The following is a 16,981-nucleotide window of genomic DNA, read 5'->3' on the forward strand; positions in this document are numbered from 1 at the left end:
TTCTCCTCGAATTTGTCATAATTATAAACATTTTTTTATTATTTAAAAAATTACAAATATTTCTATGAAATTAACGGTTGTTTAATAAATACGCACTTATGATGGGTTGTTCCTAAGAGGTATTTGTTAGAGGACATTTAATTTTAAAAGTATTTGTAATTTTTTAAATTATAAGGGACTATTTGTAATTATGATAAAACTCAGAACAGATTATTATAGTTTACCATTTTATTTAAGTGAACAAAAAAGTGAATTTATATTGCCCTCCTAGTAGTAAAAATTCAAATTCACATTCTCAATCTAATTTGTGTCCAAAATTGCTTGAACTGATAAAACTATCCTCATGCCATTAGAATGGTTAGATATTTTAAGGATTTGCGCATTTTTAACTCGAGTCGATACAATTTAAACACGGATTAAACGTAATTTAATAATATACTTTGATCTATTTAATTGTCTTATCAAAATTTAAATTAACAATTCGTGTCAGGTCATACAATTCTATTATTTTTATGAATACATAAGTCTCATATAACGTATATATTGTTTTTAATTGTTGCATTTAATACTCTCGAATTTTATTACGAACGCCATTAATTTAAGGATCAAGGTGGACAGGAAACCTACAACTCGAGACCCCGACAAGAATTTAAATACTTGATCAAAACTTTAATAAAAATAGCTAAATTACTGATAATTTTTCGACTTTTCTATGAAAAACTATATATATATATATATCCTTGTAGTTTTATTAAAAATAGTAGCTATGAATTAATAATTTGATATCATTATACTTTTATAAGTTAAAAGCTATACATCTTCGAGAAAAAAAAATAATTGTTATATAAGAAAGTGTAAATTAATTAATTAGGGAAGATAAAAACAAATAAATGTTGGGCAGACAGTGTGTGGTCATGCAATTAAATAAATGGTCAAATCATGAAGCACTCAATCTTAATGAAATCGCCGCCGTCTGATTCTGTGAGATCCAGAATTAATGAAATTCAATTCATCTAGACTCAATGCATCTCTTCCCTACATTTCCTCATATTTTAAGAATAATGTTTTATTGAATTTAAATTTATTATATTATAAATAAACTTGTATGTATCAGTAAATATTCAAACATAATAATCTACAGAGAAAATGTTAATTTAAAAATGACAACTTATTCACTGAAAAATATTGAGAAATTTGCCCCTTTGAATTAGGAAAGTCCTTCAAAATGGACGGGATCAACGTCTTTTTATATGGGTGGGTCGGACTTAATTCAAATTAACTCCATAACCTATAATTTGAGTCGTTGCCACCATCTAAAAATCTCTAGGTGGTGATGTGGGAAATTTTTATATATTTTTTCAACTAGACCATTTCTAATTTGATTGTCAGAGAATTTTCACTCAAAACAATTTGTATTTATGACTCGTACTGTGAATTTGATATTTATTTCCATCAACAACAAGACCATAAAATTAAGAATTGGGTGAGCATTTCCTCATTAAAATTGGTAGATTTTGAAAATTGAAATCATGTTATGGAAATGCAAAAAGGTAAGTATGATCTTGAGATTGCACGAGTGTAATAATTTGATGTGGATATAACCCTGTCTACACTCTACCCACGCAAATATACATTTAAATATACTACTGGTCAAAGCTATATGTATGGTATAAATAAATGACAAAAATTCATTACAACAAAAGTAAACCGACACATAGAAATATTATTCTTCTACCAAAATCAAACTTCTTAAGGATCCATTGAATATTTTATTAGATTGACTTTTCTTAGTTTTCTATTACAAATTAATTTTGCATTACGCATATATTGTATTTTATATACCAACTTTTTCTTAATATATTTGTGTATATATTATAATATGGAAAGTAATATTAATTTATAATAAAAGATTATACTGTCCACTAGAAATGGATAAAAAGTAAAAGATTATATTAAAAAATCATGTGGAATACTAAATAATCAAGGCTGCACAACAAGTATTTAGTTATTATTTTTGAACGTGATGTCGAAAAATTAGTCAAAATTAAAAATTTTAACAAATGTTTTGACTATAACCAAAATATTGATTAATTGTTGTTAACACTTAAATTTCTGTCTTAATTTTGTCCGGTCATGATAAATGACGATAAACAGTATTTATTTATTATAATTTTTAAGCCGTAGTTTTTTACAATGTAGGAGAAAATTCTTTTTTTCGGTGAGCTGAACAGTTAATTTTGTATATAAATCAGGGTAAATCATATTTTGTTATTCGAATTATGTTTATTTTTACACTTTATTATCTATTTTTTTTTTGTGTCAATTTAATTACCATTTCAACTTTACAAAATTTGCACTTTGTCATATATAACCGTTTTGTAGTCGATTTTTCTATTGAGAAATCATCAATACACTGCACATGTGATATTTTCCTCATACATTCCCCGTTAATTAAATATCACATGTACAATGCATGTAATTTTTTCTCGACATAAAAATAGACTAAAAAAACCCATATACAACATGCGACCCCCCCCCCCCCCCTTTCATGTCTCCTCCCCACCCCCACCTTTTCCCCCACATCTCTTTGTTTCAAAGAAATGGCGACTTTTTAAGTTAGAAAAGAACAAAAATAGGGTGCATGTTGTAGTACCCCGGAAACCAAACATATTCATAGCTTCTAATAGTGTTTGGTTTATCCATATATATACATCCCAATTTTGATTCTACGTATAGCAAATATAGCAGGTAGCTTTTGCAAGAGCTGATTAGGTGTCGGAGTTATGAAGGAGAGCAGTAGAAAACAAGGGGCGCCATCGCCATGCGCTGCGTGCAAGCTTCTTCGCCGGAGGTGTGCGGAGGACTGCGTCTTTGCCCCATATTTCCCGGCCGACGAGCCCCACAAGTTTGCCAGCGTGCATAAGGTCTTTGGTGCTAGCAACGTTAACAAGATGCTCCAGGTTTCATCTCCACCTCTCTCTCTCTCTCTCTCTCTGTGTTGAAGGTTTTGCGGTCCCAAATCCTCGGTGTCGGCGTGTACATGAGTCAGATGGCATATATGATCAGTTCAATAAACTTGCTTTGGATATAAACATTTTTCTTACTGGCATTTGTTCAAATTAGTACTCGATTATCATGCATTAAAGCTAGACCTTTGCTCAGAAAAATATTACATATAGCTACTTTGCAGTTTGAATAAGGTTTTAGCAGTCCCTTTACAACAAATAGTAAGAGCATTAAAATTTCAAAAGTTTCTACTCTCGTGAAACTAATTTTCTTCTTCTTTTTGCACCTAATTTGACTTTACTATTGATTCGTGCAGTCAATGGTTGTTATTACAATCTTTAAGATACACTAGTGATGTTTGGCAAATATTTACCCAAATCAAATTTGGCTTAACCAAACACAATACAAATGTGATACACTTATCATGTGATTGATCACTTTTTCTTAACTATACGCCAATAACACCACAAGTGTATTGCACTTACCATATAATTGGTTTAGATTCGACCAAACTTGATTCGGATTAGAATTTCCAGTCATGTGTCCCTCTTTATGCTGCTTAATTCGGTACAAGACATGTTTTTCTAGTCAAAGGATTCTTAGTCTTTGTTCAATACAACAAAGAGAAAAAGTATGATCATCAAACACAGAAAGGCAACTTTAGAAGTTGAATGTAAGCTACCAAAAGTTCGAAATTCTAACATTCATTTTGTCCGAGTACTACTAGAAACCTAACGACGTTAAAATGTCGTATCCGTGACCTCATGGTAACTTACTGTTCTCTGATTCAACATGTTTACAAATTTGAAAAACTCCTCTAATCATGCAGGAGTTGCCTGAACATCACAGAGGTGATGCAGTGAGTTCCATGGTGTACGAAGCAAACGCCCGCGTAAGAGATCCAGTATACGGTTGCGTGGGAGCTATATCATCTTTGCAGCAGCAGATAGACATGCTGCAAGCCCAGCTAGCGCTCGCACAGGCAGAGGTTGTCCACCTGCGCATGCGCCAATTATCGTCCACCGCTAATTACAACACACCAGAGAATGCATCTCCTTCGTCTAGGGGCAGACAACCTCATCACGCCAAGTCCCATTTTAACATGGACATGGCCATGGAAGAGGCCAATGTGGATGACTCCTTCTGGCCTTAGTATTTGACTAATTACATTGCTTATGTTGTGGTCTTTTCTTGAACTACTGTCTGCCTCTTCTTTTTTTCTTCTGGTTTTTGGATTTTTCATATACATCTTTACAGCAGATTTTTACTTAGCTGGATGATGATGATGATGGTGTGGGTGATTATGATTAACCATATTGTAAATGTCAAAAACATATAATTATGAGGTATAATGAGTATACTAAGCATGTGGGGTTGATTATTTTTAAACAATGTTTGCTCTGTTCTCTTATGTTTTGGGCTAACTGTCTTTTAATACTGTTTGGTCAGTTCATTTGTGGTTCTTGCTAATGATGCTGTTTAAGATTTCCACATTTGGTCCACAAGAGTTGCATTGTCTCAAATAATTGCTGTCTCCAAATGGGTCACTCCCACTCGGAAAGTTTTTTCCATATCAAATTTGATCGAATTAAACTAATCATAAAGTAAATATAATATATAAAATATGTGATTGATCATTTTATTTAAATTATACACAAATTACATCATAAATATACTTTTTTTTTCTTTTAGGGGAATTGAGGGATTTTATTAATCATTTGGAATCATCAAAGTACAAGGCTTCAGAACGAAAAACAGGAGGATGGAATCCCTCCGAATTTGAAGTTGCTTACCTCACAAGAGCGTGGGCAGCTGAGTTTGCAACTCCCCTAGTGAAAGCGAACCAAATAACAATAATAGATGCTGCTGGTGCTTTAACCTTATTAGTTCAAATTTGATCAAACCCAAATTAAATAGATAATTAATTATACAATGAGCACCTTACATTAATTGGTAAATAATCTACAAAATTAATCAATAACGTAACAATATAAATTATACTCACCATGTACTAATTAAGTATTACCAAACACAATTCAAATTCACCTTTTATTACATATCCTAACCTTTGAAGAAAACAACAGACACTGAAATTGGATAAAGCTGTAATATTTGCACATGATGCAAAGAAAATAAGAAAAAATGTCATATATTTTCTTAAATTTGGAATCGCATATGGGAAACAGAAATTAAATTTCAGAAACCCACAATTGAAATAACACATTAATTCTCATATTAATAAGATAATTTTACATCCCAATATTCAATCATCCCATACAAAATCCCTAATACCAAGATTGCTTTCTCATTGATTTCTACGCTAAATGAAACAACTAGAAAGATGAACAAGGAGATTAAACTGCAAACCCTAGATTAAATCTAAGCCCTCTCACCCCTAATTCTCCTGGCCAACTGGATATCTTTAGGCATAATGGTTACCCTCTTAGCATGAATGGCGCACAGATTCGTGTCCTCAAAGAGACCCACCAGATAAGCCTCCGCCGCCTCTTGAAGCGCGGCCACCGCGGAGCTCTGGAAGCGAAGATCTGTTTTGAAATCCTGGGCGATCTCTCTAACAAGTCTCTGGAACGGCAGCTTTCTAATCAACAACTCGGTGCTCTTCTGATACTTCCTGATTTCCCTCAACGCCACCGTTCCTGGGCGAAAACGGTGGGGCTTCTTGACGCCTCCGGTGGCGGGGGCGGATTTCCTGGCCGCCTTCGTTGCCAGCTGCTTCCTTGGGGCTTTGCCTCCGGTGGATTTTCTAGCCGTCTGCTTCGTACGAGCCATTGATCAGTGGCCTGTGATGCTGAAAGATGAGTATGAATGAATTTGTGTCTATCAGAAGTTTGTGAGTAAGGAGATTTGGGTGGGGGGTTTTATAGGATTGTCAATTGTGGTTTTGAGTGAAAAACAACAGAGCGGGAGGGTTTGAACATTTGGGCAAATTTTGAAATTTTTGGAAATAGGATGTCTCTGCCGTTGGATTGGAATGGAAACCGAGGGTGTGTGATTAATTGAGGGAGTTGGCTCGGATCGCCATCCGAATTTGTGCTGACCAGCCAATGCGAAGGCAGAATTGGGCCGCTTCGATTGGAGAACTACGGGCGTCGATTGCAAGGTAGTTTAACGGTTCAGATCTGTTTCTCTTGGAAACTCCTCGGACTATGCATCTTGCAGTAAAAATTATATTCGAATTAGGAGTCGCAATCTGGTGGAAATCTATAATAGTGCTTGAATTTGTTTTCTGCGTGTTTTGTGAAAATAGTGAGAGAAAAATAAAGATAAATAAATATGTGTTAAAAATAGTATATATACTTGAATTTATTTTTTGAGATAATTTAAAATAAGTATAGTATGTTTAATATTGTGTTTTGGAAGACAAAAATTACTATTTATTGTCAAATTATGTTTTTTTTATATATATTTATGTAAATATATGTGTATATATATATATGTATTTATGTTAAGACAGTTAAAAACACTTAGATAAGGTGTTTGTGAGTGATGGCAAACATTTGGCATGTTTTGACTCGTTTCATAGATAATTTGAAAATGAAAACAAACATAGTGTATGTTTCCAACCCAATTCATTTAGTTTTTGGTTTAATATTTTTTAATATGAGTATAATATAATTTTGTTTAAATTAATTAAATAGATTATGAATTTTATATGGGTTCTAATGGGTACTAAATGGGTTTTTCATGTTTAATTTTCTATTAGTTTATCAAAAGTAATTTTAGTAATATAATACAATTGATGAAAGATATTAGTATATATTATAATCATGAATTTATTATGGATCCTATATAGATTGATGATGGGTATTAAATGGGTCGGTGATGGGTTCTAAGTGGGTTGATGATACATTTTAAGTGAATTGGTGATGTACATATGGGTTGGTGATTGATTTTAAGTTCATTAGAATTGATTTAATTATACTATATTACTCACTACTTTTCATATTTTTTATGAGAAACAAATTAAAAGAAAGTGAAGAATTTTATAAAACAGTAAAAACTTGCAATTCATATGTGATCAGTTTTTTTTTTAATAAATTGACAGTATACAACTATATTGTAGATTTCGATAAACATATTAAACTTTAATATTTAATAATAATTTATAATGAACTAACATGTACTATTATTATTACGATTGAAAATCAACAATTCAATTCAATTGGCTTTCTAATTCCAAAAACTCACTTGTCAATTCAAAAGATTTACTTGTCATTAATCATTTGCTCGTATAGGGTTAACTTAGTCACTACACATATTGAATATTAAGTGGGTTACTCAGCATCCAACCTAAATAATATAGCATAGACGTAGGTTTTTGCCTGAACCATATTGGGTCGAACCAATTCAATCACAGAGCAAATATGATATACTTATTATGTGATTAGTCACTTTTCCTAAATTATAATCACACAACAAGTGTATTGCACTTTTCTTGTGATTGATTCAAATTTGATCGAATCAAATCTGATTTAGAATTTTCCAGATATAACATGAAATTTTATATAACAGAACCCAGCGTAGAAATCAAAATTTAGCTCAACTATATATATGGGTTAACTGCTACAAGTGTACTACATTACATGAAGACGAATGCAGATAGATTGCACATATATGTACATAAAAAATGTCAAAGACAGAACACAAATAAGGTTAACTAAAAGCAAGACATATATATAATTATGTCACACCCAATTATTTGTAAGACCGAAATCATGCAACCGGAAGGAGAACTCCCCAGCAGTATCTCGGTCCAGCATAATGGCCGCCGCTCCATCACCCTCTCTACTCTCATACTGATCATCCGTCTCCTCTTCCTCTTCCTCTTCCTCTTCCGTCGGCAGCGCTTGATTCTCATTATCCCTACGCGCCAAGTGAACCTCAGTCGGCAATGACGGAGGGCACACCGACATGGCTCGGGCCCTGATGCTGCCCACGTTTGCGTAGTTTGCGCTTCTGTCCCATAGGAAAACATGGAGGAGGATTGGCACCCTAGCGTGGCGGTGGAGGGAGAGCTTCTGGCTGAGTGAAACCGTGTCGAAGCATCGGATTGCGCCTGTTGGAGAAACCATCCAGGGAAGAACTTTTTGGTTGGATATTCGGGACACCACCAGGAGCCGGGAGGTTTCGGATGCCTGCTTGTACAGATTGCTCAGCCCTGACCGGGCAGACGGTGCATCGTTGTCAGTTTCGATGACTGATGATATGTGGATGAATCCCTGTTCATTCACATTTTGTAACAGAGTCAAGAATTGTGTGATAGTTATGTTGTTTAAGGAATAAGGTTCTATTGTAGTATTAGTACCTCTTCTGTTCGGCTGATGGCAAATCCGAGCTTTGTGTCGGTTTCTTTGATCTTGATCTCGATTGGAATCTCCCCTGCAAGCGGGGAGAACCATAGACGAACAGCTCTTACCACACCGATGTCTATCCCGTGGTAGTCCTCAAAACCATATATGCTGGTGTTGGCAAGATTCGACAAGTCCGAGAGCGATCCCGCGCTTACTGTGGAAGAAGCAGTATCTCCAGATATCTGAACCACGCACAGCAAATCTTAGATCAACTGTATGTTTAATTTCAAGTCAATGTTTTTGGGACTTAATTAGGTACCTTTGTAAGAAGGGATTCGGTCTGAATGTTCATGAACACAATAGGAGCCCCCGATGCCTGGGAAGCATTGATCCACGCGTGGGCTCGCGCAAGGGTGTCCTCGAGGTCGTTGTACCGGGTACCGGCTTTGTCAGAGGCTTTTGGCAAGAAGAGGATGGAGTAAAAGCTGCTTGAATTGGGAATCGACAGCATCTCACCCATCCGCCTCTCCCACGGATACGAGACGTAACCGTCTTGAAGTGGAGTTCTCTCTAGTGCACTCACCATTCTTGAGGTTCTTGAAGCTAGAATGAATGTAGTAAATTAGCAAAATTTGCCCAATATCAAGAAACATATATAGCGGAAGAAAAAGTAGATAAAGGGTTCAATTTGGAAATCATTTCAAGACACATTTACAATTGTCCAAATCCACTTTTATTACGGCGATTTGATTCACAATCAATGATCTCTAAACATAACGTCAGGTCAGACTTCACTCTGCAATACTAGACTGCAACATACAACATCATGTGTAATGCAGGAAGAAGAAACACAAGCGGTCAACGTTGTACTACGTACTAACAGGTGATGGACTTAATTATAACTAATGTTGAATAGGTAAATGGGAATGGGTTGAAAGAAAGTAACATGTGAGGAAAACAGACCAAAGCTTCCGAGGAAAGTGAACAGGTTGAAATGCATAACATGTATATGTATATATTCGGACCACCTAATTGTCAACTACAAATATTCTTCTAGTCAAATGCTTCAAATGTATGTGGGTGCCCCTCATGGTTAGTTTACACATTCTTTTACAATATTCTTCTAAGGATTGTAATTAAGAAACTCGGCAGGCTGCAAAGCACGTTCCTCATGTCCTTTCATTCCTCTCTTTTCTCCGTTTACTTTTCAAAATTGGTAAATTAATTTAACACCCCCTAAAATTATGTTAAATTGTACATATACCTCATATTTTTTTGTAAAATTACAGCCATATCTCTCGAGGGCTGTTAGTGCAATATTTTCCAAAAAAGTATTCGTGTAAGCTCTGTCTTTTAATAGAAAATATAATTACAATTATAAATATAACCTCAAGAGGTATAGCGGTAATCATACAAAGACATGAAATGTGTTAACTTAATTTTAGGAGTGTCAATATAACTTATCATTTAAAATAAGACTCGAAACAATATCAAGCATACGGACATGTCATGCACTTTGAATCTGATCCTAGAAACTTGGAAAACCACGGCAAAAAATGAATGAGAATTAAGGGTTAAATATATTTTACACCCTTAAATTATGGTTATCGTCGCAATCATCCCCTAAACTATGAAAGATAACAAAATAATTTGTTGTTAACAAGATAAAAATATCCTTCTACTTACTCCCTGTATTTTTAATTTACTCGATAAAGTGATGTATCTCCTTCAAAACTCATTAGAAGAATTATAACATTTAACTACAGTTAATTGACATTGTTAATAACAAATAGCCGTAGTAAATAGTTATTAACCACAACCACACAATGGTTGTTGGCGTGACTTTTGAGAGGGTTGCTATAACATTTATCATGACTAAAAATCATAGCAAATGTTTTGACCATGGCTCTTTGATGCTGCAAATAATTTTTTCATGGCGGAAAAACTAGTTTTTTGCATCAGTTTTATTTAATCGTAGTTAATAATACTCATTTACCATAATTTCTTTAGCTATAACCACTAGTATTGTAGTCAATAGTAATTTTTTTTCTAGTGACTACTTTTAGTAATTTTAGAATTTTACTTATTTTTTGTTTAAAACATAATATGTAAAATCTATAGCATTTTACAAATTGTATAAGATTAAAAAAATATATTTATGACCCCAATCTATGTAATATATTTGACAAGGTAAATTATTTATTTTAAAAAATACATTTAAATAAATGTAAATTGTGATGTAACTATATAGAATTTATACATATTTTTGCATACTAATTATAAAAATCATGAATCTTGGGTATTATTTATAATAAATAACAAATTCATAATAATCCAAATGCTTTAGAGGAATAATTATAATAAACATATTTTAATGGCGATAAATAATAAAAAAATCTTCAACATAAAAATTTTGGACTATATTATGAAGGGAATTTTTGTTATCTTTTATAGTGTAAAGGGATAAATACGACTATACATATATTTTAAGGGTGAAAAGTGTATTTAACCCAAGAACTAGTAATGGTTTCTTTCTTGCTTCATTTTTATTTACTTTTTAATGGGCCACATTTCCTGCCCTGCAACTACATATATATATTTGCTTTTTAAGTAAACTTTTAGCCAAAATCAAATTCAACCAAACTGACATTAATTATATGATTAATACATATTACCCTTATCATATAATTTTAATATGCTCAAACAAAGTATATGAACTATGAAATAAACGAAGATGGCGCGACAAAGAATAATTTAATATAATTCTTTTTTAGAAAAAAAATGTTACCATTATTGGCTATATGTTTTTTAAGGGAAAATTCTAGTTTGAATTAGGTCTGGTCGAACTAAATTAATGACAAAACAAGTGTTCTTAAATTATATATCAATTACATAACAAATATATTATATTTATCATATAATTAGTCTAAATTTTTCGTTCTTCATAGAGCAAATAATACATAAAATTTGACACAGGCTTTTTATCAATTACGCAACATAAATTTGGTCATGATGCATTAATTTGGTGTTAATAATTCTGAACCCCCTCGTGTTCAAAGAAGTCTGCTAAAAGTTCCAAGCAACGAAAAGTCAACGTTTTTACCGTACCTTGCAAATTCAAGCACTCGCTCTCCGTCCGATCAAAGAACCCGACGGCGTAATTCGGGTCGTCAATGGCCCGCAAAACGTACTGCTTCTTCCCCACCAACTGGTCGCCGGGCACGATGCACGCCTGCAATTCCGCGAGGTCGTCGGAGCCGCGCCTGACCCGGACCCGGATTGACGTCTGTTTCTGCTTGAAGGAGTTGTGGAGGATCCTCTGCACGCCGGTCTTGCCGTTCTTGAACGGCGACTTGACCGTCAGGTTCCCGATTTTTAACTCCTCCACTATGTCGCCGGTCTGCAGCATGTCGCCGGTCCATTCGTCGGCCTTGGAGCTGCCCTTTAAGCATTCAATTGAGAGCACAACCGTCGAAGCTTTCGCCGGCGACGAGCCCGAAGAAGAAAACGGAGAGCTGTCGGAGGAGGAAGAGTAATACGGCGATCGATCCATTGGCATGTCGGTGTGGGGTTTTTGCTTTCACTGCATGAGAGTTTGAATTCCGTCCGTCCTTCTTCTCGCGAGTAGTAGTCCTGGTACGTAGATAGATATAAATATGTCTGTATCTATATTTATCTAAGTGTGTATGTATTTTGACGAAGAACAGATAAATGCAAAGAGAAAAAGCGTCAATGATCAGATTCAGGAAGAGGATTTGAAGAACTGTATATATGTATTTATTTGCAGAAAAGTCAAAAATGGGGAAACTGCATTTTTGGTCCAATATATTATCATCATTTTCAATTTAGTCCAATTTATTATAATTTTTTCATATTACATCCTATAAATTATAAACTCTTTTATTTTTAGTCACCGCCGTGACTTTTTCGTTTAATAATTAGCACAGAAATTATAGGGCATTATTCCAGCAAGTGTTTGAACTAACGATCCTATAACTTCTCCGTTAATTATTAGATGGAAAAGTCACGTGAGGACTGAAACCGAAAAAAGTTCTAATTTATGAAATATAATGTAAAAAAAAAATATAATGAATTGGATCAAATTAAAAATAAATCTAATTTCTAGGAATAAAAATGCAATTTTCTCTCTGCACCAAGAGAGAATAAATTTTCAAACAAGTACGACGGCTTTTCCTAGTACAATTTCTTTGTTATAGATTTCCTAGTTATGGGTCAAGTATTTATTTTTATTAATTTGGAATTGTTTTAGTATGAAAAATCAACTTTTTGACAATGACTATTATAATTAACTTTAGTGATAAATATTGGAGTGGGGTTTTTGGGGAGGTTCGTATTAGATATTTTGGACCTTGAAACGCTTAAATTCTTTTTTTTTTTCTAATTTTTTCTGATAATTATATTAATGAATAATTTATAAATATACTATAAGCAATTTTTAATATCTGACCGTGTCCTAAAATTAAAATTCAATGAATAAATTTGAAATCATGAATTCAAATATCACTGAACGTGTAGATATTAATCTCATTTTATACAAGTTATTGTAATTTATTATTTCGAAATTTTAGTATATAAATATATTGATTTCAATTCTTTCTTGAACAAGGGTTCTTATCGCATGATACTTAAATCCTAAAATGTAAGAAATATATTATTTTGTTTGATTGTTCAACATTGGAATATAAATCTTTGGAAGAAAAAAGTAAAAATAGAGGGAAGTCACGCAGTGAGATTCAATTTGTACTAGAAATTAATCATATACCACAAAATTAAAAAAAAAAACTACATTATAGACGAAGTATTACCAATTATGATAAATTAATATTTTTTAAATCATAGTCAAATAAAATAAATATAAAAATTTAAGTATTAATCACAATTAATCAATATTTATCGTAATTTTAGTATAAGTGATATTATGGCATGGTCTGCAATAAATATAATATTTAGTAACTGTTGCTTAGATGGTCAATTAGCATCAGTTATATATGATCTAATTACTCTAAACCAAAAAAAAATAAAAAAAAAATCATATTTTCTTCAAGTTTCTATTACAAAAATCATGGAGAAATTAATGATGTTTTTGTCAAATGAATCCCAAAGTTGACACTAAAATATGTTTGAAATTGGCTTATTTATTTCTTAATTGTAAGTCCAATTTGTGGAAAATTATAATTCAGATTGGGTTTTATTCTTAATTGAACCAACTAATATAATAAATACAATATACTTATAGTATAGTTGGTGTATAATTTATAAAAAAGTATATTATATTTGTTTTAAGATTGATTTGATTCCCTCAAACTAAACATGAATAAATTTTTTTCCCAAGTTGCTCAAGAATTCTCAAATATGAATTGGTCCACCTGCCTCCAATACACAAAGATTCTTGTAAATTTGGTGCGAGTCTTGCTAGGGAAACATAATTGATTGGGTCAATTATAATACATATTTTTTTAAAATTTGATATAATTATATATTTTTTTATTTGAAAAATTATTAATGCTTATGATATTTAATAAAATTATATATCATTAATTGATATTTGGAATTGTCAACTTCGCCTTATTATATTTTAAAAAAAATAACTAATAGTAAAAGTTACACTTTTAATTCTACCAAATAGAGAGTTCAACACTTTTAGTTTTTTACTTTACGAAATTTGCAGAATAGTTTCAAAATTGAGAAAAATTCGATATATTTAATCCTATAAATTTCGCAAAGCATATGACTAAATATGTCAAGTTTTCTCAATTTTGAGATAATTTTTGAAAATCCCGTAAAATAAATACCTAAATATGTTAATCCTCTGTCCTATGAAATTAAAAATATAATTTTATCGAAAATTATTGAATTGGGCTGTCATTGAACCACGGTCAAAAATTAAAAAGATATTGATAATTTTTGGAATAATAAAATAATTTTGTTAATGCATAAAATTTTAGAAAAATTGATTATAATTTACCTTAATTTAGTTTTTTAATCAACTGTGGATGGGGTCGAATCGAAGAGTTGGATATTCTACTCTTCATTTGATTGTGTGCTAGAATCTTCCTACACCAATGGAATTTGACCATTTCCAATTTTTCATAAAGGAAGCTAAATCATAGAGTAATTTTTGTTACTGTCAAAAACCCTATTTCAGAAATTAAACATTCAAGTGCAAAATATGAACCCATATGAGAATTCATCATTATGTACTGAAAATCAATATGAGATCCAAATTTCATACTTTGTAATTAGGATTATAACAATTCATCGAACATGCTTCAAAATTTTCGCTTATAATATTTATTAACAGCGTATCGAAAGTTTAGGTTTGGGAATTCGGTTGAATCATACCCGTTCATAAATAAAATTTTTAAAATTAGGCCGTTAATGAGGCTTAAATCACGTGGTAAAACTAAAACTATCTAATTTTGAATTGAAATTTTATGTTATAAAGATCAATAAATTACTGCGAATGTCAAATTCTAAAATCACTTTTACATTGTTTTCCGACATCAAATAAAAGAGTAAAAAACCCGACACATTATTTTTATTATTGAGTTTAGAGACTAAGGTAAAAGTTGATGTTCTACAAATAAATACGAGATTTCGATTGTTAAGTTTCACAATGTTCATATGCATGGCCGGGGTATATTATTTGTCTTTCATTGTTCCATTCAATATTATTATTATTTAGGATTATAATTGATCGAATTATTATTTCTTTTTATAATTTACTATTCAATTATTTTTTTATAAAAAAATTGATAGTTATTAAAAAGTATATTAATCTAATAATTTCTTTTCAGATAATAATATAAAAATACAATCACACGGCTTCTAATTTATTTGTTTTTTAAAGTAAACGTCTGCACGTGTTGCCAAACTAGGAAGGTCAAGAATAACGTCTTTGGTCTGTGTTTGGAACATGGAATAAATGTCTAATATTAGATGGTGAGAGCTTTAATAACGTCTGAGAAGGAAAACACGTTTTATTTGACTGAAAAACACCACCTAGAAATAGAATTGTATACTATATATTCCAATTTCCCAATTTTCATGGAAAAAAAAAAGTATACATACATATATATATATATATATATATGTAAGCATACATTCGAAATCCGTCAATACGTGGGCATTTATTTGTGTAATAATAATTGTTGATGTATTATAATAATAATTAATAATTAGTTATAATTATTTAATATTAAATTTTTAATTATTAAAATTTATATTATAACTGTGACCGATTCATTACAAAAGAAAAAATAAATTAATAGCATACAATTAAGGCATAATGACATTTATACGTCTGACCTATGGTTTATTTTTGTGTCTTTGAAATATTATACATACACTTATAAAAAATATCAACATCGTTAACACAATCATCTTTGATTTTTAATAAGTTGTGCACACCCACTCTCGAAATGTTAATATTATCACACAAATTATTTATATTTTTTTGTTATCGAGAGTAATTTTTGTAATTATAAAAAAAATATAATAATAATGATTGTTTGTGTAAATACTGTAAATAGAACAGGAATCATAGGTGTAAATATTTCGTGAAACATATAAATCATTTCATGTATTCAGAAATTGTGGCGCCACCAACAAATGGTCCGTTTCCCATTGACATCGTTTTCCTGTTCTTCCACCTCCCAATACAATACATTACATGACAACCAAACTAGAAACGCTGTTTCCGAAAACACGAGAAATGTTCCAAAGAGAAAGGGGATTCAATTCAGGCAGGCGGCAAAACTAGGTCCCTCAAAATTAAGACCAATTACATGTTTATATGTAGTGGTTGAGATCTTTTATTTGTAAGATGGTATTTTCATTTAACATATAAGTACTAATATGATACCTTTATGTGTCGTAAATTTGGAGATTGTTGTCTCGAATATCAATTATTTTTATTAGGGTTATATCTGATTGGAAGATGCCTTAACAGGTAAGAGAAGAATTTGACAATAATAAGTAACTCAAGTCCCTTGTCATCTAACTGGTTAGAGATGTGACGATATTACAATCAATACCGTTGGTCTCTTAAATAAAGGACTTGGGGAGAATATATGCCCTGTTCCAGTTTCTACAAGCAACACTAAATGGTATGGTCTATGCTTATGCATTGTCATAACATGGAAGTGCGTTGTGCGATTTTTTCCGAGGTTTTAGTAATGAAATCAAAATGAAAATTATTAGTTTATTAACCATAGTGCCAAACTATAATGAGACAAGTCATGAGATTTTCACTCTCTCCCTCACACACACATATATTTATATATGTATAATACGCATATAACTTGGGTATTTCTTTAAAAAAATAAAAAAATTCAACTTATTGTATAGCCATTTTATTAGTGAGAGTGGTGAACCCTTCTTGAATGTTCCAATTATTTCCAAATTGCAAGGGCAGGGGCATGTTCTATAACTAAGAATATTACAGTAAACTTCTAAGACATTCTTGGCAAAAACAAGGGTAAATTTCAAGTTTCAAAGGGTATGAAGAATTGGATTCTGCATGAGTTTGTAGATATGATAAGGTTGTAATATGTCTTGCTTTCAGTTCCAGTAGTCAAGAATCAAATAATTACTCAGATGGCCATAGATATAATGGTCTTGACCAAGACCATGTTTGCTTG

General features: G+C 31.9%; 3 protein-coding genes across 3 annotated transcripts; 1 reads left to right on the forward strand and 2 right to left on the reverse strand.

Moving 5' to 3' along the window:
• Positions 2,628 to 4,397, forward strand: LOC105163605 (LOB domain-containing protein 4-like). Its single transcript, XM_011082017.2, has 2 exons — positions 2,628 to 2,960; positions 3,836 to 4,397. Exons 1-2 carry the CDS (start codon positions 2,784 to 2,786, stop codon positions 4,157 to 4,159), a joined length of 501 nt encoding a protein of 166 aa, XP_011080319.1. The 5' UTR covers positions 2,628 to 2,783; the 3' UTR covers positions 4,160 to 4,397.
• Positions 5,217 to 5,885, reverse strand: LOC105163551 (histone H3.2). Its single transcript, XM_011081952.2, has one exon. It carries the CDS (start codon positions 5,794 to 5,796, stop codon positions 5,386 to 5,388), a length of 411 nt encoding a protein of 136 aa, XP_011080254.1. The 5' UTR covers positions 5,797 to 5,885; the 3' UTR covers positions 5,217 to 5,385.
• Positions 7,549 to 12,075, reverse strand: LOC105163552. The gene is made up of 4 exons (XM_011081953.2): positions 11,427 to 12,075; positions 8,638 to 8,921; positions 8,333 to 8,560; positions 7,549 to 8,246 (listed from the first exon to the last, which is right to left on the reverse strand). The coding sequence occupies exons 1-4, from the start codon at positions 11,875 to 11,877 to the stop codon at positions 7,713 to 7,715; spliced, it is 1,497 nt and encodes a 498-aa protein (XP_011080255.1). The 5' UTR covers positions 11,878 to 12,075; the 3' UTR covers positions 7,549 to 7,712.

This window comes from Sesamum indicum, linkage group LG6 (assembly GCF_000512975.1).
Source record: "Sesamum indicum cultivar Zhongzhi No. 13 linkage group LG6, S_indicum_v1.0, whole genome shotgun sequence".
NCBI classification, from domain to species: Eukaryota; Viridiplantae; Streptophyta; class Magnoliopsida; order Lamiales; family Pedaliaceae; genus Sesamum; species Sesamum indicum.